Raw genomic sequence first — 9,490 nt, 5'->3', positions numbered from 1 at the left:
ATGCAAGAAATAGAAAGTTAAAACAATGTAATTATGCAAGATATCAAAAACCAACAGAGAAAAATCTCTTAGCGTAAGTCAACAGTTCATCTGAAAGGGGTTTTCATCTCTGATTCGATTCGGTTTTTACGATCCTTTATTTTTTTTAATATCGCTTTATTTATTATTGTTATTTCAATTCGATTTTCGGCCTCCATAGAAATTTGGCAGCGGCTTTAAGATTTCGAGCCCTGATGATACATTGCTTTAGGGTTTGATTGGTAACTGCTGTGATTTCATTTTTTGACTTTAGAAATATTGCTGTGGTTTTTATTGCTTTGGCTTTAGATTTTTAATTTTTAAAAGTCTTTAAATATGGGCGGTAGGTTTTTGTCTGTGCAGAGAAATTATAAAGACATAACTTCAAAGAAGTGCTGTGGATTTTATAAAAAGGCTGTGAACTTAAAAAAAAATAGAAATCAAGATTGGTGTATATTTAGTGCTCTAGAAAGAAATGAAGCTGTAGAGAGCATTCACAGCCACTACCAATCGCACCCTTAAACATACCAAATTGGCAGCGGCTTTTTTCGGTCGAGAAAACACGATATGTGTCTCTGAGAATCCGGTTTAGATTCGATTTTTCTAATGTGGGTTTCACCAGTCTGTAATTTGCTTTACTTTTGGTTTGGTTTTAGTAGTTCAATAAATCTGATTTCTGGTTTGCATTTGGTTTTTGATTATTTTCCTTTAAAGATTAAAGATCTGAAACATTCTCGCATAGCCAGAGGCAGCAAAGCTAAGGATTATCAGTTTGTAATTTACTTTACTTTCGGTTTGGTTTAGTATTTCAATAAATTTGACTTTTGGTTTAGGCTTTTGGTTGGTTTAGTTTGATTATATTCTGTAAAGATTAAAGATCTGAAACGTTCTGAGATAGCCAGAGACATCGGTAAGATTCCATTTCTGTAAAGATCTTTAAGTTTCGGTTTGGTTATTAATTCAATAAATTTGATTTCTGAATTTGGTTCGATTCGGTTCAATAAATTTGTGATTCAGTTCGGTTTTGGGTTCGATTATGATTATTTTTCTCTTCTTATTTTTCCAAATGAATGATTCTGACCTAACCGGAGACATCGCGAAGTTTCCCTTTATAATCTCCTGAATCGCTGCCTCCTCTCAACTAAACTAAAACCCTAGCTTCTTCCTTCTCATAGCTTCTCTCTCAGAACTCGTCGGCGCGAAGATGACCGTAGAAGCAGTGAACCCTAAGGCGTACCCGTTAGCCGATTCTCAGCTAGCGATTACCATCCTCGATCTTGTCCAGCAAGCTACGAACTACAAACAGCTCAAGAAAGGAGCTAATGAAGCTACCAAGACTCTGAACCGTGGTATCTCTGAGTTCGTGGTCATGGCTGCCGATGCTGAGCCTCTTGAGATTCTTCTCCACCTCCCTCTTCTCGCCGAAGACAAGGTATTGACTTCTTCTTATCCTTATGGATCTCAATTAGGTTTTAAGTCTTTTGCTAGTTTCACTTGATTATCTGATTTGCATCAAGAATTGTAGAAAGTCTATGAATCTATATGTAGAATCTGTTGGTTACTAGACTCCACTTTCAAGGTTTGAAGTCATGATGTTCTGTTTCTTTTGTAACATTTGACAAATTGTATGTTGTGTAAATCTTAGTTCTGTAATAACAGGGATGTATTTTCTTGGTAGTTCCATACTTTGTTGATTCATGAGTATTTAACCGACAAGAAATCCATATATGTTGTTTTACTTAGTTTGAACATGCTCTGCATATGTATATTTAATAGTTTTTTCTGCAATCTCTTTTAAGCAAGCAACTTTTGATTCTCTAACTAACTGTTTGTTCTGTCTTTATGTCTTTGAATTGTTGTAGAATGTGCCGTATGTGTTTGTGCCATCCAAACAAGCCCTTGGAAGAGCATGTGGTGTTACAAGACCCGTGATTGCTTGTTCCGTTACATCAAACGAGGCTAGCCAGTTGAAATCTCAAATTCAGCAGCTTAAGGATGCTATTGAGAAGCTTCTCATCTAAGGTTTTTGGGTGGTGATATGAATGAATGATGGGTCTTCCTCCATTTAATGGAGAAGGCTTTGAAGTTTTAGCTTATGAAGAAACGATGATTCTACTATGAGTTTTTGAAGTTTGTAATGTTTTATTTTAAAAAAAAAATTCGTATTGTGTTGCTGCTACTGTAGTTTTGAACAAGAACAATCATTTATAATTGAGTTTTTTAGATTTATAAGTTTATTTGTTTGGTGGTTTTGGGATTTTCTTGAATCAACATGATTGAAAAGTAAACAATTTAGAGGCCAAATTAAGTATGGAAAAACCTACACATCATCTATTGCATACAAATGTTTAACATTCAATTATATATTTTTTAAAAAAAAACTTTGACAAACTTGAGAACAATATGGTGCTTAAAAGCGCAAAACAGTTGAACAAATATGATTGGTTTTATAATATAAGCGATATGCTAAGCGAAATTTAAACACACAAATAGAAATCAACGGTAGTTTAACATTCTCGCTTCTATGATTCCCTGAACTTCAAGAAAGAAACAGAGTTTGTGGAAATCACGGTTCTCTTCTTTGATGAAAATGTAAGTTAATCTTCGATTTATAACACTTATTTAACATAATTGTTTTAATTCATTTCCTAATTCTTTGTTGAATAATATTATTTGCAGATTCCGTGATTCATGGGTTTATCCCGTCGTACGTGCTAATCATTACATGCCATCTTTGAAAGCTGGTTCTATTGTGAAAGTCGATCGTTTTGAGGTTTCTAGGTGCTCAAACATGTACAAGATAACTGATAATCCATTTCTCATTTGTTTCATCTCACTAACCATTATTGATGAAGTCATCACGGGTGCTCCTGAGATCAATCTTCAGTCAAGATTAGACTGTTCGACAATCTCCAAGTGATTGCGAACACAAACCTAGAACTCCCATGTATATTATCATATTGCATCTGAGTTTATATTATGTTTTGATATCATAACTGATATTTAAACTCACAGATGTGGTTGGAAAAATCCGTTCTGTCCAGGGCTCTGGCCTCACCAAAGAAACAACTCGAGTCGTTATCCGTGTCCTCATTGATCTGTAAGAAACAATCAACACATAATTCCATTTATATTACTGTCTATATTGTGCTAACATCAATAATAAAAAATATTTCATACCCAAGATATGTGGTCGTCTATTTATCTCCCTTACTTATCAATCTAATTTTAGACAAATCTTTATTTTACTGTTTAAAAGAAACCACAATAACCCAAACAATCAAACACCAAAAACTAGAATCCCAAAAAAGACGAATCATTAATGATCACCTCTCTTTTTGTCTAATCTTACAAATAAACTTCAAAACAAATATACCAAACCAATCAACTCAACTAAGACTCAACGACACATACATTGAGCCAGCTAAATAAATATAAACTACACGGCCAAATATTTAACAATTTACAAACTTACTTTCACAGATGCTTACGAAAAAGACGAAGACGACAACCAAGATCAGTGAAATTACCTAAACAAAAAAGCAGAGTAAGTTACAGACTCTGATAAATACAACTAACAATGATTTTTGTTTACATATTACCCATCAAATAAAAGAGAAACAAACTAAGCCACACCAACAGATTCAAGAGACAATCCCAACAGACACAAATGCGGCAACAACATCTCCACCTGCCCACTCATCTTGTCTTATAAAAATAGCTTACATGCTCAATGTCAATATGCCAACGCTATTGTCTTCTTATGAGAAATACATATATTCGTTTAAAACCCATTAAGACCCAAATACTAATTGTCACTCATTTTATAGTTATTCTACAAGTCTTCATATATTTGTTTTAAATGTCCGGTAAAAACAACAAGTTTAAAAGTAAAAAAACATATAATCAACATAATAAGAATAAAAAAAATTATTACTTAATACACACAACTTACACAACTAAACTGTAGAAAAAATATCCAAAAACAAAAGGTACTCTCAACAGACTTAATATAATTTATGTAATCTCAACAGTACAAGTAACAAATTAAAAAGGCAAACAAACAATAAGTCTCAGTGACACAGCAAGCAACACCACGAACTATATCAATCACATTACTAACACAGTTTTGTCCTTCATGAATGGAGAACAGTGCATACACAGTACATCATCACAACTCTAACCCTATAACAATAAAAAAACTTAAAAAACAATGATCAACCCAAAACGCAAAATTCACAGCTACAATAACCCTAACAAATATTGAGCTGAAACAAGAAATATCTCTACAACCCCGCGCTTGCGCGGGGGCAATGCCCTTAGTGTTATATAGATTATTCGTTAAATCAATTTTTATATTATCTAATTATATGAAATGATATTTTAGGCTAATAAATAAATACTTATAATGTTAATTAAAAATTGCTAGGAATCAATAAAATTACATAATGATTTAGTTTATAACATAATAACATATTATTATAAATATATTTAAAATAAAATAAATAATTCTGATAAAATATGAAGATTTAATTTGTTTTTAATAATTAGTGGGAATATCTATATTTATTATCTAATTTTCTGATATAAACAATACAAAATATAATGAAATTTGATCATAATAATTTATATCTTATCAATCATAAAATAATGAAATTGTATAATATTTTTGTGTGTAAATTGTTAATTTATTTCAAAACTTTTTTGAACCACAAATTATTTTACAACTTAGTTATATTTTAATGCTATTAATAAGAGGCTAGCTAATTTTAGTGTTACCTTTTTTATCTGTCGGAGGGCAAGTAAGTCCCCTTTATATACACGTTTGTATCCTCTCCTTGTAACCAGAAACGTTGTCAATCTCAATCGCCTTCGCCATTTCTCTCTGAACCACGAAAAACAAATTCTAATCGCAATCTCGAATCCGAAGGTAGTAGGAACTCAATCGAACACAGAAACCGTCTTCATTTCCTTGATTCGATTTTGAAATCGGGAAACCCTAATCTCCATTTTTTTTTTGTGGGTAACAGAAAGGGGAACAATCATGTCGCACTGTTTGGTTCTGAAGCCGTCGTGTATGGGCTGCGGATCGCAGTCCGACCTCTACGGAAGCTCCTGCAGGCACATGACGCTATGCCTAAAGTGCGGCAAAACCATGGCTGAGAACAAAGCCAAGTGTCTCGATTGCGGAACCGTCCTCACGAGACTGATTCGGGTCAGTTTCGAAAAAAATCAATTTGAGATTGAAGAAGAAAAGAAAGATATCATCAATTCTTGTTTGTTTGGTTTTTGGGAAGACCACTCACGAACCTACCAATGAAGTAGTTCTTATCCGTCGGTGTCGCCGCACGGACGTTATACTCCTACAAAAACCAAACAAACAAGAATTGATGATATCTTTCTTTTCTTCTTCAATCTCAAATTGATTTTTTTCGAAACTGACCCGAATCAGTCTCGTGAGTTTTTTTTTTTTTTTTTTTTTTTGTGTTTAATCATCATCATCATCATCATCATGTTGGGTACATGGATCATCATTATCATCATGTTGTTATGCAAATCACTTTTGAGGTCTTTTTTTTGGTTATATGGATCATCATATTCTTATGCATATATGATAAAAATATGTTTTTTTTTAATAATTAGTCTGAATATATCCAACAATATAGTAAATATTTATTTTTTTATAATTCATGTTCTGTTATTTCGTAAAAGTTGTTTAAATCGTATAAACTTTTTTTTGCAAATTATCTAATTATTTCATAACAAATCAATTTGAGGTTTTTCTGGTTACATGGATCATCATTATCATTGTCATCATGTTGTTATGCAGATCACTTTGAGGATTTTTCGGTTACATGGATCATCATCATTCTCATTATGCAAATCAATTTGAGGTTTTTTGGGTACATGCTTATGGGTTTTGTGAAATGGAACTTTTTGTAGGAGAAGTTGAAGAACAAGCCTTGGATCTTGGAAGATGAAACTGGGCAGTTTCAGTACCAGGGACAACTTGAAGGATCCCAGTCTGCAACTTACTATCTCTTAGTGATGCAGAACAAGGAGTTCGTCGCCATTCCTGCCGGTTCTTGGTATTGAACTTCCCAAGCTTCTTCTGTTTATATGTTTCTTGGAGTGTAGATTCTGCGTGACAGTTTTGTTGTTATACTTAAACATCTGTTTTTTTTTTTGTTGGGTCAGGTATAACTTCAACAAGGTTGCACAGTACAAGCAACTTACACTGGAAGAAGCGGAGGAGAAGATGAAGAATCGTAGGAAAACTGCAGATGGGTATAATAGGTGGATGATGAAAGGCGGAAATAATGATGACAAAGAGGCGGGTGGAAGCAGTGGAGGTGGTGGTGGCGGTAGGGGTCGCAAGAAATCTTCAGGCGGCGAGGAAGAAGAGGGTAATGTCTCTGACAGAGGAGAGGAAGATGAAGAGGAAGAGGCTGCACGCAAGAGTAGACTCGGGCTTAATAAAAAGGGCAATGACGACGATGATGAAGAAGGTCCAAGGGGTGGTGATCTTGACATGGATGATGATGACATTGAGAAGGGTGAGTTGTAAAATCCTTTTGGTCTTATCCTATTTATCAAACTGGAGAATCCGGCTGTAAAGTTTGATAACGGTGTTGGTATCTCAGGGGATGACTGGGAGCATGAAGAGATTTTCACTGATGATGATGAGGCAGTGGGTAATGATCCTGACGAACGTGAAGATCTTCTGGCGCCTGAAATTCCTGCTCCTCCAGAAATAAAGCAGGTCTGTCTTTTATGATACTTCACTTGCAAGAGAATGTACTCTTCTATAAGGTCCCAAGTTTCTGTTTATTTCTTTTGCAGGATGATGAGGATGAAGAAAATGGAGAAGAGGAAGGAGGATTGAGCAATTCTGGTAAAGAGTTGAAGAAATTGCTCGGCAAGGCTAATGGTTTGAACGAGTCTGAGGAAGAAGAGGACGATGATGATTCAGATGATGTAAGCCCTGTTCAATTTCAGACAAATTGTTTGGTTTTGATACAAGAATATCATTATGAATGTCTCGTTTCATAGGAGGAGGAGACAAACTTCAATCCAGTTACGAATTCTAAACAGAAGGAAGCGGCCAAAGAAGAACCTGTTGAGAGCACTCCTCCAAAGCCTGCACCACCTTCATCTTCTCGTGGAACGCCTTCTGCTAAACCATCAAAGGGAAAGAGAAAACTAAATGATGGCGACTCTAAAAAACCTAGCGGCAGCTCTGTTCAAAAGAAAGTGAAGACTGAAAATGTAAGACACTAAACATACTCAATCCATATGAGGTGAAGAGGGTTGTAGAGGATTTGTCCATTTGAACTTATTATAATCTTTTTAAGCAGGAGACGAAACCTTCAGTGAAGGAAGAGAAAAATAACTCAGTTTCCAAATCCAAGGCACCAACAAAGGCTGTGAAACCTGAACCAACTCCAGCTACTGCCTCAGCTTCAGCTTCAGCTGCTACAGGGCCTGTGACCGAAGATGAAATCCGAGCTGTCCTCATGGAGAAGAAGCAAGTCACTACGCAGGACCTTGTCTCTAGGTTCAAGGCAAGACTTAAGACCAAAGAGGTAATATTAGCTATAGTACTCTACTTCTATTTCATTTTTAAAGACACTTTATGGCTATGATATCTGAGCTTTAACTCTGGAGAATCAATCATTTTGTGGATCTTTGCAGGATAGGCTGTAAAGTTTGATAACGGTGTTGGTATCTCAGGGGATGACTGGGAGCATGAAGAGATTTTCACTGATGATGATGAGGCAGTGGGTAATGATCCTGACGAACGTGAAGATCTTCTGGCGCCTGAAATTCCTGCTCCTCCAGAAATAAAGCAGGTCTGTCTTTTATGATACTTCACTTGCAAGAGAATGTACTCTTCTATAAGGTCCCAAGTTTCTGTTTATTTCTTTTGCAGGATGATGAGGATGAAGAAAATGGAGAAGAGGAAGGAGGATTGAGCAATTCTGGTAAAGAGTTGAAGAAATTGCTCGGCAAGGCTAATGGTTTGAACGAGTCTGAGGAAGAAGAGGACGATGATGATTCAGATGATGTAAGCCCTGTTCAATTTCAGACAAATTGTTTGGTTTTGATACAAGAATATCATTATGAATGTCTCGTTTCATAGGAGGAGGAGACAAACTTCAATCCAGTTACGAATTCTAAACAGAAGGAAGCGGCCAAAGAAGAACCTGTTGAGAGCACTCCTCCAAAGCCTGCACCACCTTCATCTTCTCGTGGAACGCCTTCTGCTAAACCATCAAAGGGAAAGAGAAAACTAAATGATGGCGACTCTAAAAAACCTAGCGGCAGCTCTGTTCAAAAGAAAGTGAAGACTGAAAATGTAAGACACTAAACATACTCAATCCATATGAGGTGAAGAGGGTTGTAGAGGATTTGTCCATTTGAACTTATTATAATCTTTTTAAGCAGGAGACGAAACCTTCAGTGAAGGAAGAGAAAAATAACTCAGTTTCCAAATCCAAGGCACCAACAAAGGCTGCGAAAGCTGAACCAACTCCAGCTACTGCCTCAGCCTCAGCTTCAGCTTCAGCTGCTTCAGGGCCTGTGACTGAAGATGAAATCCGAGCTGTCCTCATGGAGAAGAAGCAAGTCACTACGCAGGACCTTGTCTCTAGGTTCAAGGCAAGACTTAAGACCAAAGAGGTAATATTAGCTATAGTACTCTACTTCTATTTCATTTTTAAAGACACTTTATGGCTATGATATCTGAGCTTTAACTCTGGAGAATCAATCATTTTGTGGATCTTTGCAGGATAAGAACGCTTTTGCCGATATTCTGAGGAAGATCTCAAAGATACAGAAGAATGCCGGTTCTCAGAACTTCGTCGTTTTGAGGGGGAAATGAGGCTGTACCTCTCTTATCTTTTGAACTAACTCTTTTGAGGAAAACAAAAATGAGAGTTTACTATCTTCAAAAATGTTAAGCAAACATAAGAATCTTTTCTCATTTCTTGATTTCTAAACATAAGAATCAAGTTAAAGACCTTTTTTACCACTGGGTTCTAATATCTTTGCTTAGCATCAAGTAAGTGATTTGTGAAATACGATTTAAAACCCATGACCTTTGCGGGTTACAATCTATTACAACATGGACCCAGAACTAACACATGCGTCCAACAGGAAGGGTAACAACATAAACCATTGCACAATGCTTTTGGATGAATTGTCGTGTGTGTGAGTTTTAGAACTCGTACATCCGGGGGAATGCAGATTAGGCAAACGATAACATGGTGGACCTTGAAACTGATGCCAAACCCTAAGGATGCATAGAGACTCTGGCGAATATAGCATCATAGAGGGAGTGAAAAGTGGACATAGTAGTTTGGTAATGCCAATATGGTGAGTAAAGAATGTATATTTAGAGAGGTATTTGAGTTTCCCACACCACAGGATTGTCATCACTGTTGTTGCCAGATTGAAATACAAAAGACAA

General features: G+C 35.9%; 2 protein-coding genes across 2 annotated transcripts; both read left to right on the top strand.

Moving 5' to 3' along the window:
• Nucleotides 1-1,113: 1,113 nt before the first annotated feature.
• LOC106329291 (NHP2-like protein 1) lies at nucleotides 1,114-2,269 on the top strand. The gene is made up of 2 exons (XM_013767926.1): nucleotides 1,114-1,450; nucleotides 1,881-2,269. The coding sequence occupies exons 1-2, from the start codon at nucleotides 1,223-1,225 to the stop codon at nucleotides 2,037-2,039; spliced, it is 387 nt and encodes a 128-aa protein (XP_013623380.1). The 5' UTR covers nucleotides 1,114-1,222; the 3' UTR covers nucleotides 2,040-2,269.
• A 3,663-nt stretch (nucleotides 2,270-5,932) lies between these two features.
• On the top strand, nucleotides 5,933-8,994 carry LOC106330068 (transcription initiation factor IIF subunit alpha-like). Its single transcript, XM_013768625.1, has 11 exons — nucleotides 5,933-6,107; nucleotides 6,217-6,575; nucleotides 6,663-6,781; nucleotides 6,862-6,996; nucleotides 7,072-7,287; nucleotides 7,377-7,604; nucleotides 7,719-7,871; nucleotides 7,952-8,086; nucleotides 8,162-8,377; nucleotides 8,467-8,700; nucleotides 8,810-8,994. Exons 1-11 carry the CDS (start codon nucleotides 6,067-6,069, stop codon nucleotides 8,900-8,902), a joined length of 1,929 nt encoding a protein of 642 aa, XP_013624079.1. The 5' UTR covers nucleotides 5,933-6,066; the 3' UTR covers nucleotides 8,903-8,994.
• Nucleotides 8,995-9,490: the final 496 nt, after the last annotated feature.

Source organism: Brassica oleracea, chromosome C3 (genome assembly GCF_000695525.1).
Source record: "Brassica oleracea var. oleracea cultivar TO1000 chromosome C3, BOL, whole genome shotgun sequence".
In the NCBI taxonomy this organism is placed as follows: Eukaryota; Viridiplantae; Streptophyta; class Magnoliopsida; order Brassicales; family Brassicaceae; genus Brassica; species Brassica oleracea.
This window is presented reverse-complemented; position numbering and strand designations above follow the sequence as displayed.

Bases quoted from the DNA above. Each gene is read 5' to 3' on its own strand.
- LOC106329291 (XM_013767926.1), top strand. From the start codon at position 1,223: ATGACCGTAGAAGCAGTGAACCCTAAGGCGTACCCGTTAGCCGATTCT. The intron at 1,451-1,880 runs GTATTGACTTCT...GAATTGTTGTAG, and splicing joins CTCTTCTCGCCGAAGACAAG to AATGTGCCGTATGTGTTTGT.
- LOC106330068 (XM_013768625.1), top strand. From the start codon at position 6,067: ATGCAGAACAAGGAGTTCGTCGCCATTCCTGCCGGTTCTTG. The intron at 6,576-6,662 runs GTGAGTTGTAAA...TTGGTATCTCAG, and splicing joins TGATGATGACATTGAGAAGG to GGGATGACTGGGAGCATGAA. The intron at 8,701-8,809 runs GTAATATTAGCT...GGATCTTTGCAG, and splicing joins CAAGACTTAAGACCAAAGAG to GATAAGAACGCTTTTGCCGA.